General features: G+C 52.8%; 7 protein-coding genes across 7 annotated transcripts; 3 read left to right on the top strand and 4 right to left on the bottom strand.

The window, feature by feature from the left end:
• Positions 1–1,498: 1,498 nt before the first annotated feature.
• BJX67DRAFT_391667 (pyruvate decarboxylase) lies at positions 1,499–5,297 on the top strand (the record flags this gene model as incomplete). Its single annotated transcript, XM_071034828.1, has 11 exons — positions 1,499–1,541; positions 1,587–1,691; positions 1,740–1,775; positions 1,836–1,918; positions 1,977–2,153; positions 2,203–2,272; positions 2,360–2,613; positions 2,669–2,897; positions 2,944–3,126; positions 3,175–4,520; positions 4,587–5,297. 11 exons carry the CDS (start codon positions 1,499–1,501, stop codon positions 4,899–4,901), a joined length of 2,841 nt encoding a protein of 946 aa, XP_070880857.1. The 3' UTR covers positions 4,902–5,297.
• BJX67DRAFT_367515 (uncharacterized protein) lies at positions 4,551–5,773 on the bottom strand. Its single transcript, XM_071030531.1, has 2 exons — positions 5,531–5,773; positions 4,551–5,478 (listed from the first exon to the last, which is right to left on the bottom strand). The coding sequence occupies exons 1-2, from the start codon at positions 5,731–5,733 to the stop codon at positions 5,079–5,081; spliced, it is 603 nt and encodes a 200-aa protein (XP_070880856.1). The 5' UTR covers positions 5,734–5,773; the 3' UTR covers positions 4,551–5,078.
• Positions 5,774–6,684: 911 nt separating this feature from the next.
• On the top strand, positions 6,685–7,394 carry BJX67DRAFT_317763 (uncharacterized protein). The gene is made up of 3 exons (XM_071027260.1): positions 6,685–6,966; positions 7,017–7,073; positions 7,132–7,394. The coding sequence occupies exons 1-3, from the start codon at positions 6,824–6,826 to the stop codon at positions 7,241–7,243; spliced, it is 312 nt and encodes a 103-aa protein (XP_070880855.1). The 5' UTR covers positions 6,685–6,823; the 3' UTR covers positions 7,244–7,394.
• A 757-nt stretch (positions 7,395–8,151) lies between these two features.
• Positions 8,152–10,504, bottom strand: BJX67DRAFT_386118 (OPT family oligopeptide transporter; the record flags this gene model as incomplete). The annotated part of the gene is made up of 3 exons (XM_071034001.1): positions 8,152–10,082; positions 10,130–10,297; positions 10,357–10,504. 3 exons carry the CDS (start codon positions 10,502–10,504, stop codon positions 8,152–8,154), a joined length of 2,247 nt encoding a protein of 748 aa, XP_070880854.1.
• A 359-nt stretch (positions 10,505–10,863) lies between these two features.
• Positions 10,864–12,365, top strand: BJX67DRAFT_317679 (TauD/TfdA family dioxygenase). The gene is made up of 2 exons (XM_071027259.1): positions 10,864–11,289; positions 11,339–12,365. Exons 1-2 carry the CDS (start codon positions 11,016–11,018, stop codon positions 12,265–12,267), a joined length of 1,203 nt encoding a protein of 400 aa, XP_070880853.1. The 5' UTR covers positions 10,864–11,015; the 3' UTR covers positions 12,268–12,365.
• A 173-nt stretch (positions 12,366–12,538) lies between these two features.
• BJX67DRAFT_317670 (TMEM53 family protein) lies at positions 12,539–13,682 on the bottom strand. Its single transcript, XM_071027258.1, has one exon. The coding sequence runs from the start codon at positions 13,572–13,574 to the stop codon at positions 12,690–12,692; it is 885 nt and encodes a 294-aa protein (XP_070880852.1). The 5' UTR covers positions 13,575–13,682; the 3' UTR covers positions 12,539–12,689.
• A 267-nt stretch (positions 13,683–13,949) lies between these two features.
• BJX67DRAFT_375653 (uncharacterized protein) lies at positions 13,950–15,647 on the bottom strand (the record flags this gene model as incomplete). Its single annotated transcript, XM_071031727.1, has 5 exons — positions 13,950–14,082; positions 14,120–14,889; positions 14,938–15,195; positions 15,248–15,472; positions 15,642–15,647. 5 exons carry the CDS (start codon positions 15,645–15,647, stop codon positions 13,950–13,952), a joined length of 1,392 nt encoding a protein of 463 aa, XP_070880851.1.
• Between the last annotated feature and the right edge of the window lie 577 nt (positions 15,648–16,224).

Genomic DNA, 16,224 nt, shown 5'->3' with positions numbered 1-16,224 from the left:
AGGTGTTCAAACGACACGCCTTAGCCCGTCCTCAACTCAGAACCCCAGACGACAGCCCCCAAATGGCTTCAGACATAATCGATCGTGTGTGCCTTGCGCGTCCGTCTTCGTACAGGTCGTGACTAGAGGAGTTCTCTTCCGTGCGTACAAGACATGGAAATTCGAGAGACTCTATAAATATATGCATTTCCTTATTCCCCTTATTAAGCTACATAGGTTAACCTAGATTCGTTCAGTCCAGGATGCTTCTGATATTGCTGGAAATAATTTATGCTCTACTACATGTATCAAGAGGTTAGATCACCAAAGCCATGGGAACCGTTTCGTCCCCGCTCTTGCGCCACAAGTTCTTGCGAAGGTCTTTCAAACGAAGCGCCTTGTTGCTGATTCACAAGGTGCTGAAACACACTGCCCTCCGATATCCCTCTTCCCGAGTGACGTTAGGCCCGTGGGCTATGAGGCGTTGTCTCATAGGCTCTGTTAGAAAACAATAGCCCTTACTGAATCTTTACATCACAATAGGATGCGCCCATGCCAGTCGCTGATGGGTATCCAATTCTGGTCAAATGACGAGCCCAAAATGGGCAAAATCAAGCGTCGTACCCAGAATCATGGAATACGTTCATTCATGATATTGGTCTCATTGATGTCACTCGAATCTCGTTCATACCTCTGGCAAGACGGACTGGCGTCCCTTGCTCCCCTCGCGCTGCAATTACTATTGGGCCAGGATATGCATTGCAATGTTGAGCAACCTACCCGCACTACAACGTATATCAGGGTCCTAGAGGGGTGTGTACAAACCAGTCGGTCTAACAAAGCGGTGTAAGTTACTTTGGTACCCTTGCTGTTGGTACCCTTCTGGATAGCATTTCATTTGTTTGCACGTCTCAGGTTCATGAAAAGCTTTGATACCGCAATTTGTAGCGCTGCAGAGTGGTATAAATGCAAACCTATTGTGGCTTGATTGTATATCATTGCTCCTTCCACAATGTCGATCGAATGCAACCAGATGTGCCATAACTTGTACTAACCTGCCTGTCTACAAATCTTGTTGACTTATTTAGTAGTATAAAAGAGACCGAAGAAACCAAGATGCCCTCAAATATGTAGAAAGCTTAAAGCGCGACATTGGTGCGCGCGCTTGCCTCGACTGCCGTTGGCTGTACGCAAGGAGCGGAAGGAATGACGAGGTTGCATCTGTCGGGTGTGGTCTGGGATGATTATTCCGGACAATCTTAGTAGAAAGCGGGAATCCGATATCCTTACATTTTTTGACGTGATGAAGCAAGGCAATCAATCCGGTTCCTTATCACAATTCGCATGGACACTCCAAAAGCAGACATGATAGCGAGTATGTGCCTCCACCAACAATTATAAATATAGCGAAGATTTCTGGAGATCCATTACGAAACCTAGTACCGAAGGCTGTGCTTCACAGATAAGTACTAAGTTCCACATCGCTGTCTATCTCTTTCAGCCACCTACCACACACATCATGTCATCCCAAAGGGCATATGTTTCCAAGTCTCTGGGGGACCGTGAGTCGGGCTGGATGAAACATGACATTAGCTAATATCATGCAGGTCCCGAGCTTGGTACAATTAAATTTCCCAAATATGCTTCTGATGAAGTTTTGGTGAAGATTATGTTTTCAGGGGTCTGTCACACTGACTTCCATGCGTGGAAAGGTACGTACCTCCCATGATCTCGTAGGTCAAAGCCTTAATACCCTGCAGGCCATTGGCCTGTCAAGCCAAAAGAAGAACTCGTGGGTATGTAGTGTATCCGAAAGCACCCGGTGGCATGGATTGTGAGGCTGATTGCTCCAAAAGGAGGTCACGAAGGAACGGGAATAGTCGTTGCACTTGGTGAGAATGTTCAAGATATTTGTATTGGCGACAGGGTGGGCGTGCAGGTATGTTGCTGCATGAGCCATATGTTTTGCTTCCTGGAAAGCTAACTCATAGTTACAGTGGGTAAATCGGACATGTGGCGTCTGCGAGTTCTGTTCCCGTGGCGCACAGCCTCTCTGCACCAGTATTGAATTATCTGGATATACTGTTAACGGCACCTTTCAAGAGTATTGCGTATGCAAGGCGGACAACGCTGTCCGCATACCACCTGATATGCCTCTTGACAAGGCTGCTCCGGTAAGTGTCGCGTTCGCTGTTTTAACTTATATCTAATCTGCGCCCTAAGATCCTCTGCGCTGGGCTTACCGTGTATAAAGCTCTTAAAGAATGCAACGTGGAACCCGGGCAGCTCGTTGGTAAGTCATGATATTTAGATGTGCTTACCATATTCCCTTCTCTACTTGTGAATGTGTCATTACTTACCTGTGACTGACCTTCTTTAGCAATTGCCGGAGCAGGGGGAGGCCTGGGTACGCTCGCATGCCAGTATGCGAAAGCATGTGGGTATCGGGTTCTAGCACTATCGACAGGGGCATCCAAGAGAAAGATGTGTCTTGAAGAACTGGGCGTCGACTTCTTTGTCGACTACAGATTATCTGCCAATCTAGTCGAGGAAGTCAAATCTCTTACCAATGGCGGGCCGAGTGCTGTTGTCGTTGTCAGCACAGTAACAAAGCCATTTGATCAGGCAGTCAAGGTACGCTCCATGAAAACTGACGCTCTATGTCATCTTGACTGAAACGGCTGTATAGTTTGTAAGGTCTGGAGGAACGGTTGTCGCGGTCGGTTTACCGCCGGGATGCATAACAGCCGATATCTTTACAGTTGTCATTCGAAATATCAGTATAAAAGGGTCGTATGTTGGCAATCGCTACGAAACAGAAGAGGCCCTGGAAGTTATTTCCCGAATCGGATTCGATATTCCGTACAAGGTACTGGAGTTTGAGGAGCTACCGATGGTGTATGAGCTTATGGAGCAAGGTAACCCAGGGATTGAACTAAGCGAATCCACACTCACTTTGTCTAGGTAAAATGCAAGGACGTGCTGTTCTACGGGTTGGGGGCAACGGAATGAGGCCCTATAAGTTCAATTCTGTGATGGCTGGCCCACGGCTCCAGCCAGAATTCCGCCCGACGCGGTTCAATATAGGCACAAGACTAGCGTACAGGCTGGAGGAGCTCGGTGTTACAGCATATTTTGCCGTACCTGGTCTGACTGACTTTATAACTACATGAGTAAACACTGACGATCGCGTAGGTGATTTTAACTTAGACCTGCTGGACCAGCTACTCAAGAACAGATCACTCCGCATGATAGGCTGCTGCAATGAGCTGAACGCTGGCTACGCTGCAGATGGGTACGCTCGTTCTTCACCAGGGAATGTTGCCGTAATCGTAGTAACATTCATGGTGGGAGGGCTTTCATTAATGAACGCAATTGCAGGTGCCTACTCGGAGGGCCTAAGAGTGATAGTCATATCGGGTTGTCCGCCACAGAAAACCTTTGGCCAGGACATACTAATCCATCATACATTGGGACTCGCTGATAGGGACCAAACCTTACGTATGTTCAAAGAAATCACATCACGGTCTCTCCGACTTAGCACCGAACATGATGCTGCAAAGATGCTCGATAGTGCTATCAGCTCTTGTCTAGACGCCTCACTCCCGGTATATATCGAGATCCCTACCGACATTGTCCAAGCGCCGTGTGAATCTCCCGGTCCGCTTCCGATCAGCGCTCCCATAATGAGGCCAATATCTCAAATCACTTCTCCAGTTGACGCTATTATCGATGCCTGGAATGCAGCAAAGCAACCTGTGCTGTTAATTGGGTCCCGTGTACGCCAATCTGTTCCCCCTGATGTGTTGGTGGCCTTTATCGATAAACTTGGTTGCGCAGTATTAGTTCAACCAGACGGTAAATCTCTTGTTCCTGAGGACCACCCCCAGTTTTTAGGCACCTTTTGGTCTCGCGCAAGTGAGCCCGCATGTGAGACGATGGTGATGAACTCTGATCTGTGGGTGATGGTGGGGTGTCGCTGGACCGACTACCACACCGTTAATTGCCTTGACATTCGCAGCGAATCTCATCGTTGTATCGACCTACAGGAGAGGTCCGCTACATTGCCGAACGGCAAGAGCTTCTCAGGCACATCCCTCCATGACCTGATCACAGAGCTCTCTCAGTCGAACATCTCGTCCAAGGACATGAAACAACCCGCCACAGCAGTAACCCGCCAGACTGTGAACGGGGATACCATACGGAACTCAAGTCTCTCTGTGTCCACCATTCTCTCTGCTCTCCAGAAGATTGTCAAGTCGGACAGTGCAATTATCGCAGATACCGGAGACAGCTGGTTCAATGCACAAACGATCAAGCTGCCCCAAGGAGCTGATTTTCAAATGCAAATGGTATATGGTTCGATCGGATGGAGCCTCCCAGCAACTCTTGGTTATCAGATCGGCCGACCAGATCGACGCGTTATCCTCATGATTGGTGATGGAAGTTTCCAGATGACTTGTCAGGAGCTGAGTACCATGGTCCGCATGAGACTCAACCCTATTATCTTTGTTTTCAATAACTTAGGGTATGCAATCGAGGTAAGAATATTCTCAGACGATTCTATCCCACGAACGACAGAGAATTTATACTCAGATGCATTTTAGACAGCGATCCACGACGGGCCGTATAATTATTTCAACAACTGGGACTACGCATCGTTTGCAACAAGCCTTTCCAAAACTTTCCATGCTGTATACGATAATTCTTATTTCGACCGCGATCTTGCTGAAAGTTGCTCGAACCCGCCCATCTTTTCAGCACAGATAAAAACAAACACAGACCTGATGATGGCACTGGCCCGTGCGGAGCGAGAATCAGAAAAACTTGCATTCCTAGAGTGTTGCATCGACCCTGCTGACATCAGTTGCTCATTGCGTCGCTTCGGGCGTGCCATAGGTGGCCAGAGCCACACGAGTTAGGGTGAAGATACCTGAGAAAATTGGCCAGGTTTTTCATGTCTGGTGTCAACACCTGAATGACGTCCACGATTAAGGAGGAGGCCCCTGTCGGACCGATGGTTCCTCCCCGGACAGTCTTCGCCCCGAGATTCAACCTTGACAGGAGAAGAGTAGAGAGAATAGTTCCAAGAATGCTATTCAAAGCTTCCCCTCCAGCCACTGCGTTAGCGACATAGCAAACAGACATGTATTCTCCGCATCTCCAAGCCTCACATCGACCTTAAAAGTCCACGTCCCACTCTTTAGAAACATGGCTGGAAGCACGTAATCGACTAGAATGCCAGTGGTGTCACGGCTCGGCATGTACTCGACCTGAAGCCCGCGCGCATCACGGATAGTGAGATGGGCGACATTGTTGAAGGACGTGGTCTTCAACGGGATTGTATACGACTTTTCGTCGTCGTGGGTGCCGTCCGCATAGACGGGGGAGAGGCTTATAGTGAGAGTCGCGTCGACAAGGCCCTCGTCGAGGAGCCCTAGCTCCTTCTTTGCAGATTCAGGTAGATTGCCGCGTAGGTAGACAAAGATGGCACGGTCGCTTCACTGGGATGTCAAAAGGCTACTACCCTTTATTGGGAGGAGGCTCTTACGCGACAATGGGTGTCGGGGCAACCTCGAGGAACTCGATTTTGAATATCTGGTCCTTCTTGGGCACGATATCGTATCTGGCATCGTTGTTCCCGGGGACCTTCTCGTGATCCGCCATCACGTCTTGCTCTGGCGTGATGGGCTTGGCAAGAACAGCGAGCGCAGCGGTACAGAGACAGAGAAATCGCGGGAGGACTGTTTTCATCGCGGGACAGCAGCGCAGACGAGTGGTTGAGACAGGAGGCGTCGTACGTGAGCAATCAGGGCGGAGTCCAAAGATAAGCGTGGGCTTTAAGAAGGATGGATGCCTGGTCCCTCCTGACCTCGGACCAGTCTCTGACCACCTGGTGTAGGGTCTCGATCATTAGTCTGCATTTAGTGAATTTCCAAAAATTAATCTTTACTCGTTATTTTGTGGCCCTGCTGCATATAGGTAGTATAGAAAACATAGTTTACTTTATAATAGAATAATATATCAGGTAGATTTATAGTATGAAGATACTGGACTACTATTAGTATAGCTTGTTATAGGCGAACTCGTGCATGGTTACTCGGAGTAGGGCTTGTGGAGCTAGGAGACATTTCTCCTCCATAGGATAGCTTAAACACTTAGCTTGCTGATATGGATGATTCCTTTGGTAGAAGCACGAACGCCAGCTTAATTTGGATGATTTGTCACGAGTATCTTACAGAGCCATGGAGAGGTTGCAAACCCTCGCAGCTCGCACCTCCGGGCCGTATGGGTGGCAGGTTCCACCGCTCGCAAGCCTCCCCAAGTCTCTCTTCATCCGTGCAAGAGCCAGATCAACGAAGAAGACAACTTTCGCCAACGAAGACGTCTTCTGTTGACCGCCACAGCTTCAAGGCCCCCCGCATTAACAATTGTGTCAAGATCCGTCGCCTGCCGCCAGACAGCGTCGCGATGGGCAGGACAGCCTCAGGGACTGGCGTCATGATCGACCGCCAAGCGCGCCCCCAACGCTGCATTTCACCACCTCAGGAAGAGGGACATGCTGATCCGAACCTTGCACTGCTTGGCGAGATCTCATCCGTCAAACGGGCTGGCGGTGTCTCAGCCAAGAAGAAACTCCGCCACGAGATCTGACGGTTCTTCCCAGGTTCAGCCGCCAGCGCATCTCCAAGCCATGGGATGTGTCTTGGCTGGATCCTTGGGAAACGTCATCTCGTATTCTTATTCCTTATAAAGAGCTTCTCCTGTCTTCATTCCATCTCCATTTCATCTCACAATCATCATCTACTCAATACCGCAGCAGCATACCATACTTATCAGCACAATGAAGCTCACCACCACCCTCCTCTCCCTCGGTCTCCTCGCCTCCACCGCATTCGCCGTCAGCGTGACCCAGATCCAAAAGGGCGGCAGCGAGAACGACCTTGAGATCGCCACAGACGGCGCCTGCGTCGACCTCTTCCAGGGGTACGTCACACCGTTCCCATCACGCTCGTTCATACTAAACATCATTCCAGTACCTACGCCGCGAGACTCAACGATGGCGTCGATGGCACCGCCTGTGTCTTCTGGGTGTACGCCCTCCCCACTGTCTCATAATAATAGCGGTAGAATACTGACTGACACGACCAGTGACTCTGGCTGCTCCGGCCCGTCTATCGGTACAGCAACGACCTGCAAGCCCGACGTGGAGCTGCCCGACGGTGCGAATGGGATTCGCTGCTTCGCACCTGGAACCGATTAACTCACATTTGTTGTTGATTCTTGAGTACAAGAGTGGAGTGTATGATATGCCGACGGCTGGGACATTTTCGGGTTAAGATTCAGATGAGAGCTACGCCGGTCTGATAACATTGTTATGTCATCTCATAAGTAGAATGATACATATTTACGTCTAATAACTTAGCCTCCATCTCAGAGTAAAGTGCCAGGGGCCAGGGGGCACCTCGAATTGCGAACCGTGCGCGGCTGGGAAGGACTCGGAGAACCGGTTCGCATTGGACAAGATGTGCCCTGCATACGAATCTGGATGGCAATTATAGGCAACCCCATCCGCTCATCCTGTAGGTTGAAACAGGTACCGCGAAGGGAATTCGCGATCTAGAAGTCTAGAAGTATCCATCCAGAAATCGAGGTCGTAGAGCATCTCGATGTGGGTTAGCGTCATGTAATCGTTTCCCCTGCCTGCGTCCGCTCAGAGGAGGCTGGGATAGACGGACACTGGGGCTTGTGACACAACCAATGTTGCCTAGGCGATGTTGGGCAACCTTCAGTTGCACGATAGACAGCAGGACGCACGTTCGCTGCTTCCTAATCAGCTGTGGCTAGTATGAGGGCACATCCTGCCCAGCATCCATATGGGAAATCGCGGCTACGGTTGCACCTTCCTACTAGCGAGAGCTTCCTTTGGCTGTAGAGGAAGGTGCAGGGCGCTGAGTTCTTGCCTGTTCCTCGAAATGATGTCTACCACTCACCTATGAGGAACTATATGGCTCCTCGGTGTCGCGTTTATCCCGGTTCCAATTGTGTTCTATATCTACACGAGAGGAACCCGTGGTTGAGTCAGTTTCACCTACGAAGACTACGCAGCTTCCATCTACGCTGCTCGAATTAGATTTCATCCATTAATTATCACTGCAACCAACTAACCCGCTACAGACAGTGATCCGGATTCCCATCTGGATTCCCCCACCAGGTCGGGAACGGCCTTTCCGTCCCCGACGCCCCCAGAACCGCAAACGACAAGATGAAGATGATCAGCTGGGCGCCGCCGTCCAGCGCCGCGCCGATGAGGTAGTTATACTCGTTGTAGATCCTTGGCAGGCGGCGACGCAGCCAGACCTGCGAGAAGATACCCACGACAATGCTCGAGCCGATCCATGAGGTGTTCCCGAAGTAGATTTGCCCCGCGTACGAGGTGATGATGACCGTGTTGAGGGGCCACTTTTTGATCCGGGGGAATACCTTGATGAGACCCCAATGGAGGACTGGGAGGGCGAGGCCGATGACCAGCCCCAGTGGGACGATGATGTAGCGGCCATGGACGCCGTAGACGTCTTTCGCGAGGGACCACGTTATCGCCTGCGAGTTGAGGGACTGCACCGTCGAGCCGGACCAGACGTTGTTGCCGATCGGGTCGAGGAGGATCTCGCGCTGGTTGGTGACGATGGTGATCATGACGACGTAGTTGAGGGCGGCGCCGAGGAGCGTGCCGTAGATCTGGGTTGCGAACATGATGCGGTGCGGGACTTTCGTGTACTGGCCGACCTTGAGCCAGTTTGCGAGGTTGACCGAGAGCAGGATGACCTGGTGCGACCACGCGGCGAAATACAGACCTGCGAGCGGACGGCCGGGGTGCAGAGCGCCGGCGATCATCTTGGAGAGCTGGTTCGTTGCAACGCCCGTGCCGTACAGGCCGTACAGAATGCAAGAGAACGGGGCGATGAAGGCGCCCAGGAGGAGGGAGACGATGTACCCCCAGGCCGGGAGAGTCGTCTGGCCCTTGATTGTGACGATCAGGCCGGCGAAGAAGGCGAGGACGAAGAGCGCGAGGTACCACCACATCGGGACCTCCTTGTACTTGAGCATGCCCTGGTAGTGCAGGTCTGGCTGCGTGCGGCTGCGGGCTTGCTTCCAGGCGAGGACCATGTCCTTCCAGAAGAAGATGAGGACGTGGGTGATGAGAGCGCCGATGGCGAGATTCTGCGTGAGATAGCCCCAGACTGTGCTGGAGGTGAGACTGGGGAGGCCAATTTCGTAGAGTTTGGCAAAGTCAATGGTGCCCTTGTCGTTCATGACGCTGGTGGGCTCGAACTGCTCCCCGTTCGGCAGGAAGAGCGAGGTCGACATGAAGGGGAATTTCTTTGCGTCCCAGGCGTTGCCGTAGTACAAGGCCGCCATGACGATGTAGAAGATCACGTACCCGATCCAGGTGTTGAGCTGCTGCTTGAGAGGGAGCGAGAGGTAGAGACTCTGGATGTACTGCCAGTCCAGGGAGAAGTTCAGCAGTCCGAGGCCCTCGTTCGAGGAGGCACCGCCGAAGATGGTCGTGAATATCTTGCGCGTGTTCTCCGGCGCACCCAGCGAGGCGAGGCAGAAGATCGAGATCCCCGAAAACCAGGTTACCATGTAGGCAGGGAACAGCTCCCAGACGGCGGCGATGGCCAGCGCCCACCCGAATTTGATCAGCCGGCGTTTGTTCGCGCGAGGGTCGAAGTGCAGGTTCTGGTACAGGACGACCTGCGGCAGCGTCGACCAGTAGACCATCTCGCCAGGATAGACAATGAGCGGGCGCAGCAGGCCGGCCAGGATGAATCCACAAAGGGCAATGGAGAAGGTGCTGAGGACCGCCGTCGAGGCAGAGACATGCATATCGTAGAAGAGGCGCTCGGCAGCGTGCACTTCGACACCAGCGAGACCGTTATTTCCGGAAGATGCAATCAGCGCAGCGACGACGTGCTCCTTGATTCCAAAGTGCTGGCCGAAGTTGAGGACTCGGAGGACCGTCTGGAGCCAGGGCGAGCTGAAGCGCTCGGGCCGGGGGGTGAAGAGTTCCCACGCTTTACCGAAGACGAAGACGAGGACTGCGAGAGATGAGAATGCGCAATGTGGAGGGTTAACACAGACCTACGCTGGAGGAAAACAGCCGACACCTGGACCTGCCAGGGCTTGAAGACGTAGAGGATGGTGATGACGCTGGAGAGGGCCGTGAAGAGCGTGCCCAGGACGAGAGACCGGAAGGTCAGCGCGGGGTCGCCATCGTCGCGGTCGGAGATGATGAAGCGAGAGACGTCGGCGCCTGGTGGTCTGTTGGTCAGTCTTCGAAGATAATATTAAATGACATCCAAGGGCGTCTACCGTTGCGAATGACCGGATGGCCCTTGACGTATTCGACGTCGTCGAGCAGCTGGTTCTGGTCTGCGTCTGGTTCCTTGCTTTCGACCGGTTTATCGCCTCGATCGACTGCAGTCGCGACGACGGCGCCCTCTTTCACTTCCTCTGCCATTGCGATCGCGTAGGCGCAGGGTTGATTCCAAAAGAGTGGGCTTGGAGATTGGGGATGGCCTGATTTTGAAGACTGTCGCGATCTGCTGCAGCGACCAGATAAGAATCACTGCAGCGTTACATCCAGGATGATGCGATGCCCGGCCGCATGATGGAATTAATGCCAAAAAACACGCCAAACACGCCGAACAGCACGGGCTAACACACAAGCTGCCTCAAAAGTGCCGAAATAGGCAAAAATGTCTCCCGCCCGTCCGCAAACCCAGGAAATCAAGCCGCAGCCAAGTCGACGCTTGTGTTGCTCCCCACTTGGCCGGTGCTTAGCTCGGATGTAACCTCTCGAGAGAATAAATAACCCAAGATCCGCTGTCAGTGGAGGAAATGGCCATGGCGGGGTGCACGCAATTCGCGGCATCAATTGCGTTGATGCCCAAGTCGATGAGGGGCATCATGATGATGACCTCTCGACAGAACACTCAAGCTCGTCAAGTCCTTGACGGATTAAAGCCACCATGTCGCCAGTCGCTGTTATCCCTCCGGTCCCTGTCGGCCCAGCCGGACAGCCAGACATCCAGTATCTCCCTGATCCCATCAAGTATGCCGCTCGGACGAAAAGGCGCCAGCAGACGGAGCAGCTGTCTCAGACCCTGCCAGAGGGTTTCCCCCAGAAGCTCGTCTCGGAGCTGGAGTGGGATGGGAAGGATCTCGTGGACGAATACGACTGGAACTACCACTTGACCGAGCAGGACATTCAAGAGATCGAGGCTGCTCTCCAGCACTTCAAAGGTACGGCTTGAACCACGACCCCCTTTGAGGCGACTCTCTAACCCAGTAGATCTTGGTGTGCCCCTGGGGAAAATCACCCAAGAGACCTTCCCCCTCCCTCGTCTCCACGGGACGCTCCGCTCAATCTCCCGCGAAATCCACCTCGGCCACGGCTTCAAGGTCGTCTGCGGCGTCCCCGTCGACCAGCACAGCCGCGAAGAGAACATCATCATCTACGCCGGCATTGCATCGCATATCGCCCCGATCCGCGGACGCCAGGATAGCCAACTCGCAGGTAAACCCGCGGACGTCGTGCTCGCCCACATCACCGACCTCAGCCGCAAGGTCGACGTAAACACGATCAAAGCTCCCGCATACACAACCGAGAAGCAAGTCTTCCACACCGACTCAGGAGACGTCATCTCCCTCTTCGCCCTCTCCGAGGCAGCACACGGTGGCCAGAGCTACCTCTCCAGCAGCTGGCACGTATACAACGAGCTCGCGCGCACGCGGCCCGATCTCATCCGCACCCTCGCCGAACCCTGGGTCTCAGAGCAGGGCAGCGAAGCCGTCAGCCGCCCACTGCTTTACCACCAGCCACAGACCACCGACGCTCCAGAGCGACTCATAATCCAATACGCCCGTCGAGGATACACAGGGTACTGGGGCAAGCCGCGCAATCCGAGCCTCCCACCCATTACGGAAGCGCAGGCGGAGGCCCTAGACGCACTGCACTACCTGGCAGAGAAATCCGCGGTCTCGCTCGACTTCCACAAGGGCGACATCCAGTTCGTGAATAACCTGTCGATTTTCCACGCGCGGGCGGAGTTCACCGACTCAGAAGAGAAACGGCGCCATCTCGTTCGGCTGTGGCTGCGGGATCCGGAGCTTGCGTGGGAGACGCCGGAGGGGCTGAAGTCGCGGTGGGAAACTGTGTATGGTGGGATTGACGAGGAGAAGTCGGTGTTTCCTCTTGAGCCTTTTGTGAGGAGTCAGTGAGTGAGAATATTCACCTGGGCACATGGTAGCGGAATCGGGTAGTACAGTTGCATTACCTATGTACCTAGGTACTCTGAGTCTTGACCAGATATTGAGCTGGAGATTTCAGCTCCCAGCATCGGTGACGCGTCATTTAGTAGCTCTATCGTGTAGTCAGTGGCATATCATACGGGACTCTTAATACGAAACTCGTCCATGGGTTTGCCTTCGGTACGGCAACATTCCCACATGATTTACTTGGTGGTAGTCACGGCAGACACTGGGACCATCGCGACTGGCCTTTCGACTACTAACGGATATAAAAGAGGAAGGTGCTTCTCGATATCGCTTGCGGTAGGTGCGATCCATACTGTTGACTGTGCCTCCTTCTATGCAGTGTAAGTATTCTGGGCTCTATGCCCATCGAACGCATCCACCAGAGATCAAGAATCGGCTAATCGAATGGCCTCCTCCCACGAATCCTGCAGGGCCTTCCAATACCCAGCGGGATTCTTCCTCATATGCTCGACATGCCCACTCCCCTCAAACAATCGCGCGTCACTCTTCCATCCACTTGCTCGCGCCCCCGCAATGTTCTCCTCGATATCCGTATAGAGGATAATCCGATCCTCCTTCCCGTAAAGATACAGCCGTCGCGTCTGCTTACTCGATAGTTCCGGATTCCCAAAGGCCTTGACACTCTGCGCCCCCGCACTCTCCCTCCCCAGGATCTTCTCCAAAACATTCAGCAAGAACAGGAACACGCCCCAGAGCCCCTTCGTCACGAAAAACGGCCACGGAAACCACGACGCCGTCCCCAGCGCCATGGCCAGCGCCAACCGGCGCAGATTCGCAAAGGTGAGCTTCGTGCTCCCCGGCGTCGAGTCCAGCGTGACAAGCCGGTGCGGGAGGGGCCTTCCGTAGCGATTTCGGTACGCGTGGAGTGTCGCGGCGTACGCGATACCCCCCGTGTTCGACATGACGTGCACGAGGACAGAGCCGTTGTGCTCGTCGCTGTTGGGCGATGGGAATGCCGCGTCGAGAACGGGCTTCATGGCCTCGATGCGCTGCGCCATGGTGCGCCATATCGACTTGTAGATCGGGGACAGGACGGCGATCTGTTTGGCGTCTGGGTAGAGGTGTCGGAATCCGTCTGCATATTTCGCGACGTGCTTCGGCTGTGCGTCGCCCCAGGCGAAGATGATGACCACGCGTGGCTGTTTGGCCGGCTGTGGTTTTTCGATCCCGTCGGTGATGCTGCCCTGGCGCACGAAGATCTGGTCTGACAAGGCTGTGAAGCCTGGCCAGTATGTTTTAGTAGCGGCCATGGGGTTGACTTTGTTCCTGGGAGTAAGATATCTACACTTGAAATAGGGAGAGAATTGAAGACCTGTCAGCGACAGTCAACAATTTCTGCGGACCGTTGAGCTCGGAGACAGTCTATCTTGGAAATAAGCCCGTCGACTCCGACCCACTTGGGATGAACAGCATTCGCTTTCGATAGGTCGACCTGACAGCGCTGGAGTTCCAACTGTCAGATTTCCCATGTTTGCTCTTGTCGATTTTCACATGCGATCCAACCAGGGGTTGGCAGTGGTCGGCTCCCTTTCCTTGGAAGGAGTTGGCTCGGTTGGTCTTTGGCGCTCTGTTGATCACTCCACCCCAAGGCACTTTGTTATCAGTGTCTTGCAGCAGTCTGCCGATTAAATTAACCTCGCAAGTATTTCTGTGTCAACACCTTGAAAGTGGATCTCGTTCTCATGCATGCTATTGTCCTCCTTATCCTTATACGGCCAATTACGCCAACAGATCTCCTGTTGACCCGCCTCTGCCTGTCTAAGCATTTCCCTGTCTGAGCATTTCCATTCGAAACTGGCGATTGCCCTCCACTGCCCTCTCAAAGTTGTCCGGCTCCGTCCCACCTTCCAAGTCGATATCGAGGTGTTCTCGGACCCGGGACAATAGCTGTTCAGACTCGTTCCATTCCTTCGACTCCGCTATAGCAGCCTCTCGCTCTTCATCACTAAACACGACGAGACAACCCGCCGAGGATACTTTGCTCCATACCGACGGCGTCGTGATCCCCACCAACGCCGCATGGAGATTAATCACGCCTGCGTCCCAGGGATACCCCGTCTGGCGAAGGAGATACTGCAGCATGCCGAGACGGGGCAGCTTCAGAACGTCCATGTGTTGGCTATTGTGCACACCCGTCGCGGCCGTGTAGTACAGGTTTGCCTCTTCTAAGCGGAAAATGGCTCTGCACCGCCTCTGCTCGTCGATGTCCATCTCACTGAAATGGTCAGGGAGAGAGGGAACCTCCAGACTCTGGGGACGGGAGGCATCGTGCTCGCAGAACGCGGGGTACCCTGCTTGCGTGAGGCGCGGAAATATCACGGCATCCTGCCAATCAATGATATTGATGATTTTGGTGGACCCAGATGCCAATAGGATGTTGCCCAGACTCAAGTCGGGGTGTCTGAGTGTCGGGGCGCTGGAGGGGCCCGGACGGATTAAATGGGACGCCAACTGTAGGAATTGCGATAGTAGCGAGCCGTGCTCGGAGGGATGGATGTCATAGTCAGTTGGGAGAAGGAATGTCTGGCGAGATTGAGGTTTGGCGTGGTACTGAATGATAGCAATCTCTCAGCGGGCCGCAGAGGGAACGCAGTCCACAGGAGAAAGCCCTACTAGCAAGGTCAGTCGGTCACTAAAGAACAGAGTTAGAAGGGAAGGAAACATACAAGGCCCTCGGTCAACTGTTGTTGTGCTTCGTTCGCCGTGCCAAAATTGCCGGGCAGACACAGGGCCGATACCAAAAATTTCCACGACTGGTATCTGGGATTCCCCGTCAAGGTCGTTATTGTAATATAGACTTCCATACGCGGGAAACTGGAAGTCAAAGATTTTCCTTTCCATATCTGCGATCTGTGTCATGACGTCCTTCACCTCGTCGGGTTGTGAGGGATAACCACCGCGAGGAAAGACTCTCGCCTTCCACCCGCTCCATTAATATATACTCTGCTCCGACCGGATTATCCGATGTTGCTGAATACGCAAAGACCTCCGGCACCGGCACTTTGAGCACATCTCGCAAGAAGTCCATGGCGGCCACCTCGCTAGCAGTTGTGTAATGAGGAGACCCAGCAATGGGGGTCGGAATTCGGGCGATCACTTCACGGCCGTTCCTTGCTCGCAGAAGGAAACACTTTGTTAAAGCCTCCTTCTGCAAGCTTCGAGATGTCAGGGCAATAGTCCTGCTGTACTGCTTTGCCGGCGACACGTTGGAGCTCAGTTGGTCGAAACGTGACAAATCATTCGTTTAGACGGTCGGTCTCGTTGGATCTAGCTGGTGTTCAGTAAATAAGGTCGGGAACAACCTGGACTTGACTTACATCCATCATCGTGATGTATTGCGAAAGAAGTCCCCGTGGAGTGTTGGTGGGCGGGTGGAGAAGCAATGGCGGGATACAACGGCAGCCTGGTGAGAGCAGGTCCAAGGTTTGCAGAGAGAGGAAATGTGTGAACTGCTTCTAGTAATGGTGTGTCTATGAGGAAGCATCACCATCGTCCCGAATACTAAGAGTGATAAGCATCGGGGGCTCAGAGTTGTTTGACAACGTCACTGGAAGCTGACCACCAAAAGAGGGTTGATTATGAGGATACAGTAACGTATTTCCCAACCGAACGGTTAACCCGACCGAGCGGTCAACCTCTGTTTCCCATATTAAATGGCCATTTTTTCAAGTCAAATATCTCAACAACCAAGCTCCTAGAGGAGTTGTGGCATGTATATAAGGCTTGGAGATATATAATATATAGATATATAGGGGTTAACAACCTGCCTAACCTTATATTTTTAAAGGTAATATAAATTACACCTGTATTTTTGGTAATTTTAATTATTTGAATATAATTGGGATAGTATAAAGGCTTGGAAGGTATAAAATAGATATTTTATTAGTTTTAGTATAATAT

The sequence above is a fragment of the Aspergillus lucknowensis genome (assembly GCF_044049455.1).
Source record: "Aspergillus lucknowensis strain CBS 449.75 chromosome Unknown BJX67scaffold_78, whole genome shotgun sequence".
NCBI lineage: Eukaryota > Fungi > Ascomycota > Eurotiomycetes > Eurotiales > Aspergillaceae > Aspergillus > Aspergillus lucknowensis.
The sequence above is the reverse complement of the archived record's forward strand: the minus strand, read 5'-3'. Positions and strand labels throughout refer to the sequence as shown.